Source organism: Cyprinus carpio, chromosome B14 (assembly GCF_018340385.1).
Source record: "Cyprinus carpio isolate SPL01 chromosome B14, ASM1834038v1, whole genome shotgun sequence".
Taxonomy (NCBI): Eukaryota; Metazoa; Chordata; class Actinopteri; order Cypriniformes; family Cyprinidae; genus Cyprinus; species Cyprinus carpio.
The window spans coordinates 4,431,804-4,449,003 of record NC_056610.1 but is presented as its reverse complement, the minus strand read 5'-3'; the positions used below and the strand labels follow the sequence as shown (position 1 = coordinate 4,449,003).

The window sequence follows — 17,200 nt, the reverse complement described above, 5'->3', positions numbered from 1 at the left end:
GGATTTGTGGTAAAGCAAACTGATCTCTGATCGCTTCTCCTGGGTAAAGTCTCTCTAATGTTAACGGTAATCACCGTCATTTGTGTGGTGAACGGCGTCATTGTTCAAGAGCTTCCCGGCAGTGCAACCTACAGGACACACACTCAAGACCTGCCTGGTGTCTCATTTTCCTCCTGTGGGGAAGTGTGTGGAGAGATGGCCGTAATGGAGCTGTAGTCTGTGTGTGTGTGTGTGAGGGCACGAATATGTGTGGAGTAGTGCAGAAATCTGTTATTTATCACTCAGTGGGCTGCTGCTGTATGTGTGAGGATGTGGGTGTGTGCATATACAGGCAAATAGAAATTGATTTAAACCCCTGTAGTGCATGTAAATGCTTAATTTTACACTTTGATATTATTCATATCCAATTTATAGCAATCCTCCATGGCAACTTTTGAGAACAGGCGCTTTAGACGTCTCTCCACACATATTTCTACACGCAGGGCTGTGAGACGAGCTGGAAGTGCTGTCTGTTGCTGATGTTTTAATAAGATGACTGTAATGTTGCTTCATAACACCTCAGAGTTTACAACCTCATAATCAGCCTCATGAGATGAAACAATGAGCACGGCTCGTTAAAAGTGTGTGTCTGTGTATGCGTGAAGAGCAGTTAGACTGGATTTGAGAGTGATTTGATAGCGGCTCTTTTAGTTGTTTACTAAGCTGGATTATAGCTGATGGCTTTTACTACTTAGCTGTGTGTGTGTGTGTGTGTGTGTGTGTGTGTGTGTGTGTGTGTGTGTGTGTGAGAGAGAGAGAGAGCCGAATCAGTGTGTAATGATGTGTAAGGGAGTGGTGCATTAGGATGGTTATTTTCATTTGGAGGATGATAATGTAGAGATGATTGTTCTGCTGAATGTAATTTGTTATGCTATTAGATGTGTTAGATCACTGTTTGAACACTCAGAGTTATTGGTTGTCTTTCACTAATAACTGAGTGTATGCACACATATGTGTGTAAACCCTGTGTGCATGCACATGTGTAATAAAAGTAAACATTGCTATTATCACCAGTTTTATAAATGTTTTGTCTCCTGTGATTTAAATTGCTTGTTTTTCTTCATTTTTAAGTATTTGATCAGTTTTCATCAGTTGGCAGACCCTTTTCAATTAACACTTTACAATATGGTTTGTTAACATTAGTTGACCGTATTTACTCACTTGATACTTCTAAAGCATTTATTAATGTTAATGTTAATTTCATCATTTTCTAATACATAAATGAAAACAAAGTTGTGTCTCTTAATTTTATTTTATGGACCTGAGCTAACATGAGCTAATAACTAACATTAACAAAGATTAGTAAGCATTGTAACAAATGTATTTCTCTTTGTTAGTTATTGTTACCTAATTGTGAAGTGTTACCATATAAAAGCAAACAGCCACAAGAGACTTTGAATTAAAGTGATTTTACTACAGTTAAGGGGGATATAGGCCCTCTGCTTTATAACAACATGCTTGAGTGGTTTATGACTGCATTGGGACTGATTGTAATATTCACACAGTCACTGCTGTGATCACTTATCACGGTCTCATCATGATATAATGACGTCACACTATATGTCTCATGCTGTCAGATCGATCTGTTAATGTATTCCTGGAGAATACCCACTGTTACATGATGCTATACTACTGAATATCATATAAATATCATATTCACTACTGCAGCAACAGCCAGTGTCATATTGCATTTTAAGCCTGATCTTTTGGAAATATTTCCTGTATATTTCAAGGCAATTTGTCAATTTTTTTCATGCTGACGTAAGCATGCATACTGCATGTGTTTGTGATTCTGATCTGTGATATGATCATATTCACACACACACACACACACGTATCATCTACTGTACTCATGTAAATGTGCAGCGGTTACTGTAAAAGTCTGACTCACTCTGTGCTTGTTTTCCTCCTGCATTTAAACCTCAGTGACCTTATAAACTGATACAGCAGCAGCACATGGATGAAGAAATCATGTTTTATTCAGTTTTTCTTACACATCCGAGTCATAGGATTAGTCAGAGCTCTCTCTCTCTCTCTCTCTCTCTCTCTCTCTCTCTCTCTCTCTCTCTCTCTCTCTCTCTCTTTGGGCTGTCAGTCATGTAGAGTCTGATTTCATAAAGCACTCAGTGAAGACATGCATGATGAAGGCTGAACAGAAGTGTCTTTTTTTAAAAACTGTTGTGATGTCATGTAAAAATAACCATCTTGGCAGTGGCGTCTTCAATATGCTATGTTTTGTAATGCCATGATATTGTTACCTTGCATAATTTTTTTGTTCTTAAAAATTTTGCACGAGTATTTAGAGGTGGAAAAATGAAATGATTTATGTATTATTTCTCTGTCATCAGCAACAAAGTCAGTTGAGAGCTTTGTTCCACATCCTACAAGACATAAGGGATGACCTGCATTACAGTTATGTCTGTATTATATATTTTTTTTCTCTGAAAGTTCATTAAGAAAGCATAATTATAGAAAATGCGATGTTTAAAAATCTATTTGCACAGCCATCACGTTCTAGCAAGAACCATTGTATGCATAGAGAGGGTTTTTTCTTCCACAGAGCAAAGGAATACGCGTGGACCTCATCAAATGTTAAATACAGCTAGGACAGCCAGCACTTCTTCTAGACACGTACTGGATAAGAACATGCTGCTCAAAGCTGCCAGATCCAACAAAAAACACAAGTTCAAGATGCACTGCAATCCGATAAAACACATTTATTGTTTGCATTGTCTAATGTTTTGAACCAGTCACATGGGGGGAAAATTATGCTAATTCTTTTTTTTTTTAAGGTAAGTGGTTGCAAACAATTTATTTTAGCTACATTTAAATAAAATAATTTTGAAAGTAAGTCAACTAAATTTGTTTATTAAAATGTAGCTAAATAAATTGATTGAAATCTTTAAAAAATTGAGTAAATTTAATGAATCTTTTTTTTTCAGTGCATCCATCTGACTAATCACACTTTAGTTTGGGGTCCAGTTCTCACTATTTACTAATTATTAACTATGACTTTAGACTATTAACTATGACTATGACTTAGTGATAGTTAGTAAGGTAGTTGCTAAATTTAGTTATGGCGTCAGATTAAGGGATGTAGACAATAGTCATGCAGAATAATACATTAATATGTGCTATATAACTACTAATAAACAACCATACTAGTAATATGCATTCTAATAAACATTGAGTTAATATTGAGAAATGGTCCCCAAACTAAAGTGTTACCTTCACATAAAATAACATTATGAAAAGACTGATGCCTAAAGAAAAGTTCCACTTGTCATGTCTCTTGCAAAGGAATGTATTTGACTGAAATACACAGTAAATTTTGAATAAGCGTCCATGAATACAGAGACAGAATTGTGGCAGTTGGTGCATCTGCTGGACCCTGCCATCCACACAAACCTTGACCCACTGGCATTGCCATAGAAACTATTTTTTCTGAGTTTCTGAGTTGTTGGATGTGAACTGCTCAGAGCAGAATCTCTGTCGTCTTGTCTTTGCAATGACCAATATTCCGTTTGAAATCACAAGACAAAACAACACATTTCAAGCTGTCCTTGGGACCATTAAGACTTCTTTTAACCTTGACATTATTTTCATGACAATTAAACACATTTCCTAAAGAATTCTCATTTCTAATTAAATCGTAGATATGAAGAATTCAGATTCAAAAACCTCCTAAGTGCCGTCTGAAATTTTTCTCTGGCTCCCATGTCAATTTCACTTTAATGCCAATGAAAATAATCTATTCATTGTCAATACACATCCACCTGAAAGTATGTGTAAATGCATCCATAAATGAAACCAGACGATGCAACAAAGGAAACTCGGCATAAATACACAGGGAAAGTAATCAGGGAAAGCAGAATCAGGTGTGTGAAAGAAAGACGGCAACAGAGTAAACACGGAAAAACTAAACCAAAACAGACTATAATCTTGACAGGCATTACAGTAGTCCCTCTGTTTGATGTGTACATGCTTGTTTGTGAAGTCTGTGATGTTTAACAGAGACTCACTTGATGTCAGGAGCTCAAGACACACCTTTATGCAAAGTGGCAATACCTGTGAATTTCTTTCCTTTTTGCACAAGGAAAACATGCATCAAAAACAATGTGGATTGCCAGAATACCTGACAAGACAAGCAACTATATGCTTTTGAGTTTGTTGGAAGCTCATAATATAAAGCATTTTCATTTCATGAACAACTTGGGTCAGCTCTTTCCCTGCAGCAGCTCACTTTGTGTCCTCTGCTGTTTTCTAGATATGTCTTATTCAAGTTACTGTAAAGTGACTTGTGACTTGGATGTTTTCCATGCACAGACGTGATCAATTAATAATCAAATTTGTTGTCAGTTATTTCCATTTTATCGATCATTTGTTGCAGCCCTAGTCAGACATTATTCAAAGCTTGGATAAACAGAACTTCACATAAAGCGCATTTCTCCCGTTAAGCTCTTGGATGAGATTAAAGCTGTTTTTTCATAACTCTAGCCTTTCTTGTGGATGAACCCGAACTGAATTGTTGTTTTGATTATTTGTGGTGGACCTGGCCTCTGAGACCCCCGCGCCGCTGCTCTGCCCTGGGAAAATGTCACTGGGTCTGTTTCTGTGTGCTGGATCTGAGCTGACCTGTTGTGCCTGGCCTTTCAAATGCTTTCTGTGTGTGACCTCTCTACTGACACTCAACCGCTGCAGCAGTGATTCAACAAGCCAAGGCCTTTCTGTTTTCACCACTTACTCCCTTATTCTCTTTATGGACCTGTTAAAGATGCTGGTCATTCACACACGGAGTCCGAATTTCCATATTCCATATCATTTATAGGACTAGAGTGCCAGTACAAGAGGATTGTATTTAATACGTCATTGTTCCGCTCAAACGGATGATATGATCTGGTTTCCGGATCTGTATGGATTTTGCCCATTATGAAAAAGCCAGGCAGGAATCCAAGCCACTTTACAAAATGAAAGCAAAGAGAACAGGCCAAATGAAAGACAAAAATATACTCAGTAAGATGGAAATTGAGAGACTCAAGGGGATTTCTGACAGCCTGATACTGTCTAGACTACATTTACACGCGCACACATACACACACACACAAACTGATTTACTTGACTAAATCTAAATGCAAAATTTGCATTAAGATTTCAATTGTTTTTGTATAGCTAGTTATGCATACAGTAATCTAACCCTAATCCTAACAGAAAACCTTATGAATATTTGCATTAAAATTATATATTATATATATAAATAATTAAAATATATAATATTTATATATATATATATATATATATATATATATATATATATATATATATATATATATATATATATATATATATATATATATATATATATATAAATGAGGACATCTGTAAAAAGAGATTTTGTCTGATTTAGCTCATGTCTGGGTAGAAATGTGTGTTAAAATATGGTTAATTTGGTACACACACACACCCTTTCTAAGATTCTAATCTTTATTATTATACATTTACTATTATCTCTAATCACTATTATTTCTCATAAATAATAATAATGATAATAATAATAATATGTTTCTAAAAAAAAGTCTTGGACCACCAAGGATACATTTAATTGATCAAAAAACAGTTAAAACCATAATATTGTGAAATATTGTTGCAATTAAAAATAAATGTTTTCTTTTTTTTATTATACTGTAAAATAAAAGCTGAATCATCACTACTCCGGTCATTAGTGTCACATGATCCTTCAGAAATCACTCTGACGTGCTGCTCAAGAAACATTTATTATTATTATCAATGTTGAAGTATCTGTGCAGGTACCACTCACATCTTCTTCAGATGTGAAAATTGAGTTCCTTTTCATTGTTGCATGGTGGTATCTTTTAGATTTGCCTCAAATCTTTTCAGAAATTTTCAAGCCAACACAATTAAATGAGCTCAAGATATTAAGATAATTATAATGATCTAAATGAGATAATTAAGCATGTGGGAGATGAGTCTTGGAAACCGCCCAGTGCATGCAGTTTTAATTAGAAGACATTTCAGAGCAGTGGAATTATCACAATTGGAGTATTTTTGTAAAGCCTTTCAAACGTTCTGGCATCATTGCTCAGGGACTTCTGTTTTTCAGTAATGAATTTCAGGATGAATTATTTTTGACCTGCTAAAGATGCAAGCAGAAGAGAGCGTCAAAATCTGTGAAGTAATTCATTAAGTCACTTTGTGAGCTTTAGTAAATTACAGGCAACACTTTCTTTTATGCTTTCAAAACCCCCTTTCTTTTCTTCTCTTCTGCAATAAACCAGCACATTTCCATGAAAGAAGGAAGTAAACAAATTGATGTTAGAGCGAATCAAGGGCAGCTCCATTAGAGACTGATGGAAGTGTGAGTTTTGACCTCTCTTCGTCTGGTCCTCTCTCACCTCTATACACACACACACACACACACACACACACAGACAGTCTTAAGCAGCAGGTTGTCTCGCACCGCCAGGTGTCATAATGGCCATGACTATGCTGTTAAATTGTTTTGACGACTAAACCAGGCTAAGCACCCTCACATTTCTCATCTGTATTTGTTCACTCGCTTCAGCATCAGTGTGACAGCAAAGCTTGGCGAGATGTCACAGCTGTCTTAAGACTTCTCTTTAATAAGATGAACGCAGCCAAATGCACTGCAGCAAGGACAAACACACACTGTTGTGTGTCCAATTTACACAGAGACATGCTGAGCTTGATCAAAGTCCTTTTTGAGCACGTCAGTACACTTGCCGGCCATCTCCATGACACGCCAATGCAGCTATTTGCAGACAAGTACAGATTCTCAACTTGATAAGGGAAGGGCAAATCTCATGAAACCTGTCAAAAAGCATATCCTGGACACATTTGACCCTAAACCGTATGAAAAAATAAAAGGAATAATAATAAATTATATTTAGTATAAATTTGTTTTTTATTGTTTGTGTTGTTGTTGTTGTTTTGTGCATTTTTGATGTTTTGTGTTGTTGTTTTGTGTTTTGTGTAACTGATTTTTTATAGTTAATCTTTTACTATCTGTCTTTGATCTCACAAAAGGCTTCTCTATGCAATATATTTGATCCTGTACTCCGTTTTTTCCAATCCATCTGAATCCATCTCCTTTTGTTTATAATAATAGATACAGTGTACATGCTGTAATACATGTGTTTGTGTATATCTGCACACACTCTTTATAAGGGTGTGCCTCTGACTCTCCATCTTTATGAGAGGCCACCAGCACTCAGCAGTAATCGAGTGTAGGGATCATAGTGAAGATGTCATCAGTACATCAGTAGATTATCTCACTCTACAGGGTATTATATGTACCTCTCCTCCCCAGTCTGAAGTGTGGATTGGATTGCACTTGTGTGGAGCGGTGTAATTTCAGATTACACAAGGGCTTTGGACTCCGATGGCATTACGGGGTGTGTGTGCGCTGAGAGTGGGCATTTCTCCCAGAAAAAGCCTGCCTGCTCAGGATTATCCCACAAAGCATAAATCCTCATGATTCTTTCATTTCTAGAGTTTGTTGAGGCCAAAGAAAGAACAAAAATGAGCTCAGTCGGTTAGATGAGAAAATGAGGAATCTTATATGCTGGCAGTGGTGTCACTACACAGGTGAAAGTGTTTAATTTTTTTGATGTTAAAATACTTTCTTCTGTCTCAGCTAAATACCCAGAGACAATAGTGAGATATTCATAGGCCGTTTTTCACAATATAAACACTGATGACTCCAGCTCCACACATCGTCCAATAGCAGGAGTTTGAAGGCGTGAATATTAAAAATAGTACGTACTTATGTATTTTATGTGGTAATGTTACGCACACACTTATGTATGCATGTATTTGTTTTTGTTTGTTAAAAATTCATATTAAATTTAATATAATGTATTCATTTCTCACATGAATACACTCTTTCAGGTTGATCTTGTGCTGTCAGTTTCACATAAAAATACTGAGCATTACATTAGTAACACTTAACAATAAGGTTGCATTTGTTAAATATATTTAATGCATAAATTAACATTATCTAACAATGAGCAATTCATTTGTTACAGTATTTATTACTCTTAATTAATGTTAGTTAATAAAAATACAGCTATTAATTGTCAGCTCAGGTCCATTAACTAACATTTATAGATACTACTTTTCATTTTATTAATATATAAGTAAATGTTGCAATCAACATTAACTAAGATTAAGTGTCGTTAAAGTATTTTTTTATGTTAACTAATGTAGTTAAATAATGTTAACAAATGGAACCTTATTATTAAGTGCCATTACATTTTTATAGATTAATTACCTGAAGGTGAGTAAACATAACATCTAAACAGATTTTTTCTTTAAATGCATCTGTATTTGAGGGTTGAAAGAACAGATTTGTATGTTGACCTCTGGGGTCAGGAACATTGATCGCCCGTTAAGAAAGGTTATGACCCGAGACATGGAGAAAACAGGCAACCTCACTAAAACACTTATTTAAATGTCATGAATGACTGGCCGGTTACATGACACCAGCTCTATTCTCTCACTGTCTATGAAAACTGGAGTGTTTAAATGTAAACAAGTGCAGTTCCAGCCCTTTAAAGGGCACAGAGAAGAAGAGAGGAGGAGACTCAAAATATTCTCTCATTTTTTACACTTGTCATCCTTATTACCATCCGAAAAACAAACATGTTGTTAAATATAGGCCTTTGAGAAACCTGCTTATGGTCTGTGTTGTGTTATTGGCCTTTATTTATTGATGCATAACATAATGGTTCTTTTGACTGGATAAATGAATGCTGTTATAATAAATTATAAAGCAAGAAGTTGATGAAGTGTGTTGAAAACAAGCAAAAGCTGCAGGTTTTTTGCACTTTAAAGCACCAATTAGTGTTGTTCTCTCTGTTCTGATTGTAGGTAATGTTGTAGACATTTACCAGCGTGAATTTCTGGCGCTCAGAGACCGTCTGCACTCCGCTGAGCAAGAGAACCTCAAACGCTCCAAAGAGCTCAACCTGGTGCTGGACGAAATCAAGCGAGCCATCGCTGAGAAGCAAGCGCTGCGGGACATCAACCGTACCTGGAGCAGCCTGTCAGGTCAGACACAGAACCAACCGCCACACTAAACAACACCACCACATCCTGAAACAACAGATGAACACTTTTCATGCCAACCAATCATTGTCTTCTGATTTTAGGGGTAGAATTAAAGGAACACTTTACCCAACAATGAAGATTCAGTCATCATTTACTCACCCTCATGTCATTCCAAACCTGTTTGACGTGCTCTTTTCTGTGGAACACAAAAGAATGTGTTTTAAGGAATGTTTAAACCGTTTTTATCCATAAAATATAGGTCTTTAGGGTCCTATACAACAAAAATATTTTTAAAAAAGGTTTATGAGTAAATGATTTCTCATTTTTGGGTAAATTATCTCTTTAAAGGGTACAGCCTAACATTAGGGACCACCAACAAAGCCTGATCACAGGATCGTAGGCTTCTAGACGGAGTATAGAGATGAAGGAGTTCAGATAGATAGACAGGAGCTTGGTTTTGTAGGGATTTTTATACAAAGAGGAGAATTTTAAAGTCTATTCTCTGACAAATCGGCAACCAGTGTAGGGATCTAAGAATCGGAGTGATGTGTTCATGTTTACGACACTTTAAAAGAAGTCTGGCTGCTGTGTTTTGGACAAGCTGAAGTTGTGCAATTTGCGATTTAGATATACCGCAATATAAAGAATTGCAGTAATCTAGACGAGACGTAACAAACGCATGAACAACCATTTCTAGAGTTTTAGGAGTGAGAAAGTTTTTCATTTTAGACAGTAAACGAAGCTGATGGAAACTGGACCCAATAACAGAAGAGATATGTTTATCAAATTTTAAATACTGGTCAGCAATAATACCTAGGTTCTGTGAGGATCTAAAAACGGATAAACTTTCTAGCTCAGGGCTTATACACTGAGAGTACTCATTTGGAGCGAAAACGATTACCTGGTCTTGTCCTCATTTAGGAAGAGGAAATTTTTGGCTAGCCATGATTTTCCTCCTCTAAACATCGCAGAAGAGAAGTGATCGCAGTGGAGTTGTTTTTCTTGATTGGTAGATAGATTTGAGTGTCATCTGCGTAGAAATGAAAAGACACACCATGTTTTCGTAGAATAAGGCCCAGAGGTAGCATGTAAAGAGAGAATAGAGAGGGTGCTAAAATAGAGCCTTGTGGAAGGCCACAGGTCAGAGGAGCAGGGGAAGAGGAAAAATTACCCAACTTTACTAAAATCTTTCTGTCAGATAGGTATGACTGAAACCATTTCAGAACGTTTGCTTTTAGACCTACCCAAGACTCTAATCTAGATAATAGTGAGGAGTGGTCTATGCTTTTCTAAAAGAATAAGAACCACAGAGTCTCCGGAATCAGTAGAGAGGTAAATATCATTAAGCACTCTCAAAAGGATGGACTCAGTGCTGTGAGCAGACTTAAAACCAGATTGAAAAACCTCATAAATACAATTACTAGTCAGAAAACATTGAAGTTGATTTAGCACAATTTTCACCAAAACTTTTGAAATGAAAGGCAAAACAGAAATAGGCCGAAAAAAATTTAGGACAGAGGGGTCCAGTTAAGGCTTCTTGAGCAGAGGAGTGACCTTAGCGACTTTAAGGTTGGCAGGAACAGAGCCAGTTTGGAGACACTTATTAATAAGAAACACCAGACCTGGCCCAATCAAATCAATAATTAATTTTAAAAATTTTGGATGAATGATATCACTAGAACAGAATGAAGGTTTAAGATTGTCAACCCTGGAGGTTGATTGGTTCAAAAGCATCCAAAAATGCAGAGGCAGATGACATGACTGGAGAGATGGTTAAAGTTAAAGTGGGGCAGACGCTAAGTCTTAAGCTTGTTTTGTCACTAAAATGTCTCAAGAAGCTATTGAATGAAGTTCTTAGCAATGCATATTATTAATCAAAAATGAGGTTTTGATATATTTACAATAGGAAATGTACAAAATAATCTTATGGAACATGATCTTTACTTAACATCCTAATGTTTTTTTGCATAAAAGAAAAATCGATAATTTTGACCCATACAATGTATTTTTGGCTATTGCTACAAATAAACCCCAGTGATTTAAGACTGGTTTTGTGCTCCAGGGTCACATATTTGAAACTTCTTTAACTATATAAACCATTGCTTACAGCCAACTGTCATGTGTGCTTTCATGAGCTCACGCTAATCATAAGCAGCATCACATTATGAAGCTTGTGAAGTGACGGTCCTGGATTTAATTGATATTGACATATTTTGTACGTTTTGTGGTTTCCATGCTAAAACTTGCTTTCATTTGTTTTGGCACTGTCTTCATTAAGCTTGTTTTTGGTCAGATTTCTCCTCATTCATTAAGGATCACATCATGCACAGCTGTCAGCTGTGTTTTAAAAAGTTTTTTTTTATGACGTCTCTTCATAAGGAATATCATTAAGCTGCCACTTCTATTAGCTAAATTTAGTATAAATGTGAGCATTGAAACATAAGCAAATAAGATTTAATAAACTCTTTGCTTTCTTCTCTTTCTTCGCTTCCTGTTAATTCATTTTGATGCTCAGAATTATTTTAATGACAATAATAATTCATATCAAATCATGTGCTAGTAGTTTAGATCGGCTGACTATGACAGATGATTGTCATGTCTTTTAGATGAGACCAAGCTGAAGCTGTGGAACGTGACCAGCAGTAAGAATGTTCTTCAGCTGCCCAGCATCTTCCACCATCTGCCGCACCTGCTGGCCAAAGAGACCAGCCTCCAGCCGGCCGTGCACATCGGCCAGGGACGCACCGGAGGTCAGTGCGAGCGGCAGGCGAAATGAGTTCCTCTCTGTAACGTGTGATATGTTATGATAGTCATGCCACTCATTTAGGCATCATTTGTGGCTCAAATTCGATCATTAAATAAACACAGTAGTAAAAAAAATAGTTTTTTTCAACTGAGGAAGATTGCAAAATTGAAGTCAGTTTTATTGAAGAATGATCTTGAAAAAGTTATACATGATTTTATATTTTCATGCTTGGACTATATGCAAGGGTTTGTCAGTCGTCCCTTTTGATTTTTTGATGATTTCTAATTTTTTTACATTGCAGTAATATTTTACTGTATTGTTGATTAATAAAATGCAGTCTGGTGAGCAGAAGAGTCTTCTTTCATATCTCAAACTTTTTAACGTTATTGTACACATTTAGTTGTGTGATTCATCATGCATCCATTATGTGCCTTGTGTGATGATGTCATCATCCTGTAATATTAAATTAAATGCCACTCTGATGTGCATTTATGACCCTTTTGTGAGATTTTAGAGAAATCTGAGCAGGCCAGGAAGAGCAATTTGAAAAATATGGCCTCATAAAAGTAAAAAATGCTCATTGTCTTGGTCTTTGCGATCCTCTTTCCCCACATCCGCCAAACGCTTATTATATCTTCACTCTTACAATGTACTGTCTCTCTGTCTGACTCATGAAAAGATGTCGTACCTCTCTTATACTGCTCTCCATCTCCTGTCCTGGCTCTCTGCCCGGTCTGAGTGGACATTTCTCTGGGGTGCTGTCCAACACAACCTCGGCCCCCTGCAGGGAGGAGACACTCGCTGTCCCGCAGGCTCAGCGGGGAGCTGCTCTCCATCCAGCTTTAATTAGGACTGAGCTCTTAGAAATGCAAATGCACAGTCAGACAGGACTCTGTGTGTGAATGGTACAGTAAGCTTTAGTGGTGATCTGTCAAAGTGAATGCACACAGGGCTGATTAGTGACTTTCTCTCCGTCTCTCAGTGTCGATAGTGTTGGGGGTGCCCAGTGTGAAGAGAGAGGTGCACTCCTACCTGACAGACACGCTGAGCTCACTGATGTCAGAGCTGAGTCCGGCCGAGAAGGAGGACTGCGTGATTGTCGTCTTCATTGCGGAGGTAAGATCAGAACAAAAAGAGTATGCAGAATGAATTAATTTTTTATGAGGATGTAGCATTTTTCTCTATGAGACCCAGAAATGTGATCAGTGTGTGTGTTGTGTAATCATGTATCATACGGTATGTGGGTTACTCACATCTTGTTTTCTTGTTACCTGCTTTGTCATTGAATCATTTACCAACCAATTCATTCAAATGCATGTGAACTCAGCCTGTTTACTAAATATCTGCAATCATATTATGGTATTATAATACCATCCTTTAGTACAGTCAAAACATTACATACAGCATCTTTAAATGTTGCTCGACCAGAGAGTTCCAAACAAAGTGAAAGGTAGGCATAATATTGTGTCTAAATGTAAGTTACTCAGTGTTAAATGTTGTATAAAAGCAATGTCACACTGGCATTTATGGTGTTTTCCAAATATCAGCACTGCAATGATTACAGCAATAATAAAGCATGTCATCTGATTGTTAACATCTGATGTATTAGTTCTTTAAATAGCTTCAGCGTGTTTTGTTACTAACTTGTTATGTAGTTAAAGACTTTTCTAAACTGGTAGCTTTACTGTAGTTTATCTGCTTTAAGTTTTGAGTAGTCTGTAACTTTAAGAAGCTACTGTACCATTTGCAAGTCAGTTTTTCCATTGATTATAATACTGGCTCGTGTAGCTGCTAGCAGTGCACTGACCCGTAATAACACATCACTGCCCTTCTGTTCAGTCATTAGTCTACACAGCCCAATTAACATAAGTTATGTCCCAAATGACGCTCTGTACACTGTGCACTTATGCACTATGTTCTCTATTCTCTAGTATATGAATTTTATAAGACTGTTTTGTCATTTAGTATCAGAGTCTGAAAGTATTATGTAGTAGCTAAGTGAGCATATTTCTCCGCAGGTAATGAAAACACAGCGATATTTGATTTTTTCCTATGCCCCATAAACACATTACAGTTCAGAGAGAGCAGACTGTTGAAAGAAACAGCTTAATTAAATAATTAATTATAATTATAGAAATGATAATGACGAGAGGGCAGTTATATTTATTTTTATGCAAAATAAATTGTCTTTTATTTTTGGATTTGGGGATGAAATGGACCTGGCTCTGAATTCTGTGAGATTTACTGTTATGGGCAGTGTTTTATTTGCTCTGAAGTTATTATGAGAGAGCAGTGAAATGAGATTTGTTTTAGATAACAGTATATTTAACAGATGTATTGTGAAAAATCACAGTGAAGCATCATTCTGTGTTTGTCCACAATGAGATGATTGTGTCACAAGGTCATTGTGCCCTAGACATACTGTACACTGTTGAGTGTGTTTGAGCCGTTTCACATTTTTTAGCATTGACTGTCCTTCAAAAGTAACTGCCGGCAATGAAATTCAGACTGTGTGTGTGTGTGTGTGTGTGTGTGTGTGTGTGTGTGTGTGTGTGTGTGTGCGTGTGTGTGTGCGTGTGTGTGTTATATTTGGGTTGCATGTTTGCACGCCTTTTGAGATCAGAATTTAATTATAAGCTATATATAATTTTATTGTAATAGAGTATGTAATACAAACCACCAGACTGGAGTCCAGCTCTCTCTTCTGTTTTCTTGCCTCATCTTTTTCTTTCTGGTTCGCTGTTCGCCATGCTAACGGGAAAGCTCGCCCAAAAAATGAACATTTTGTGATCATTTACTCCCCCTCATGTCATTCCAAACCAGTTTGACTCACTTCCGCTGAACACAAAAGAAGATTACTGAGCTCAAACTGAGCACAAATATGGAATTTGGTGCAGTTGCCAGAAATTCGTATAGTTGTAATGTAAATCGGTGATATTTTTATAACAGAAAGCTTTCATACAATGCATATAAATATCAGCTGTTATTCTGTATCTCCCAATATAATGTCTTAGATATTTTATATTCTTATTTTTATATTCTTAGTTCTTAGTAATAAAATTTCCTTAAAAACCTGATGGAACATATTTGATACTCACATTTTACTTCTAAGTTACGTCATAGTTACTTCAGTCCGTTCAGTGTTCATCTTGAAATATTACTAATAATAATATAAAAGCTTTTCTTACATTTACAGTGCTTGTTAAAAATTTGGAAACATTACAATTTTGAAATGTTTTAGGCTGCATTTTTTTTTAAATTTTTTATCAAAAATACAGTAGAAACCGTAATATTGGGAAATATTATTACAGTTTGAAGTAACAATTTTCTATTTGAATATGTTTTAAAATGTAATTTATTCCTGTGATCATTACTCCAGTCTTCAGTGTCACATGATCCTTCAGAAATCATTCTAATATACTGATTTACTGCTCAAGAAACATCACTGTTGAAAAATAGTGTTTGCTGCTTAATATTTTGTGTTTTTTTAAAAACAGGATTCATTTATGAATAGAAAATTCAAAGGAACTGCATTTATTTGAAATAGAATCTTTTGTAACATTATAAATGTATTACTGTCACTTTTGGTCAATTTAATGCATTTTAGTTGCTAAAAACGTATGAGCTACTGATTAGATGACAGAAAGCATGGTCGTGTTGATCATTTGGAGGCCTTAGTATTTGCATATCAAATATTGTACAGTTTAAAATGACTAACCATAACCTGAAATTATTGTAAAATGGTTTATATGATTCATGCACTTCAGTAAAGTCCAGTAGTTTTGTGTGAGAAACCAAATTCACTGAAATTACTGAATATTATTGACATTTATTCACTGAAAATGAAAGTGCATCATTCATTTTAATTGTCATTTGGGTTGGGAATGACAGTAGGCGAGTAAATGGTGACAGCTTTTGATAAAGAACTTACTTCTTGAGTCTTGACAAAGAACACATTTCTTTGCTTTCCACTGAGTGTTTGTCATTTCCACACACCTGCAACTTATTTGGGTTCAAGCAGACCCATTTGCATGTACTTTGCATACACAATTTAGATGCATGCCAGTCAGTTTCATTGATACAGCATATTTCGGCTTTCTGTAGATGCAAATGTGTTGAGACAGCGTCAGCGAAAGATGTGCTATGTTAATGTCTCACAGGAAATCCTGGTTGTTCATTTGACTGTGAAAAACAAAATCACTAGTGGTGTTTGCTTCCTAAGGCATATAGCAGCGCCATTGTGGGCATGTTTTCCCCCGGAAAGCACCACTCACATTTTCATCAGGAAATGTAAAAATCTTGTTGATTAGATTGAACTGTCTCATGGATACATTTTCTGTCCATTTTTGAATAGAGGGTTGAAATTGATTTGTTTTATATGGCTGAGGCTTTTGGAGTGTTGTTTTTTTGTTCTGTCTCTGAACCGTTATGTAGAGTATAGCTGATGTGACACTAAATGGGTCAGAGTTTTTCATCTCTGTATAAGTCACAATCCTCAAGCTTCCTATTTGTCTGAAAAAGCAGCAATTCCCAATTCTCTGGATTTGAAAGATTTGGTCAGAGTTGCTGCAGGTGTTTCCTCATCATCTCTTCCCTGTGTCTCAGGAGTCACTCTGATAGTTTAAAAACAATGACTTAGTCGTGAGAGATCTGTGGGAAGTAATGAGGATTTGAAGGGTCATGGACACTGACGCAGTGTCTGTATCCTCACATTATGCCCTCGTACGCTGTCCTTGAGTTTTACTGTTCTGGCTCCTTTTGACACAATAGTGTACATTAATAGTGCCTCAGAACAGCCCTAGAGTATTTGAACACTTAAAGTCAACATGGAACGAAAATTGCAATTCTTTTCTCTCCGTTATAGAGATTGAACTCATGAATTTAAAGATGTGCATGGATAAGACAATTGATAACAGAATTTAAATCCAAGTGGCAAACTTTTAAATACAGCACAAACTTTCAAAAAGCAGATGCTTTAATGATAAAGCAATGCATAAAAAAAGGTTTAACAACCTTAAGTAAAAAAACAAACAAAACAAAACAAAAAAACAATGATCTTACAGAAAGAACCAACTGTAATTTTATAGCGCCCCTTGTGGAAACTCCCAGAATGCTGTGCATACTTCAGTTGTTTTGAACGAACCGTGAAATTGAATCTGAACAGTGAAATCCATCTGCTGTCTTATAGTGGAAAGTGCTTTAGCAGCTCATCACCATTTGCTTCCATTATTGGACTTGACTACAGAGACTGTAGAATCTCTTTAGCAGGAAAAGCCAGGAAATGACAATCGACATTGTACTTTAAACATCCATCCAAAAAAACTCCTA

At 36.3% G+C, this 17,200-nt stretch overlaps 1 protein-coding gene across 2 annotated transcripts in view; it reads left to right on the top strand.

Annotated features, from left to right (window-relative positions):
• The window catches only part of LOC109102894 (alpha-1,3-mannosyl-glycoprotein 4-beta-N-acetylglucosaminyltransferase B), a 114,085-nt gene that overhangs the window by 60,112 nt on the left and 36,773 nt on the right, over window positions 1-17,200 (top strand). For both annotated transcript variants that reach the window (XM_042737793.1, XM_042737794.1), the window contains exons 2-4: window positions 8,947-9,126; window positions 11,733-11,876; window positions 12,855-12,988. In XM_042737793.1, coding sequence (XP_042593727.1) covers window positions 8,947-9,126; window positions 11,733-11,876; window positions 12,855-12,988 — 458 coding nt within the window. The remainder of the gene's footprint in view (window positions 1-8,946; window positions 9,127-11,732; window positions 11,877-12,854; window positions 12,989-17,200) is intronic.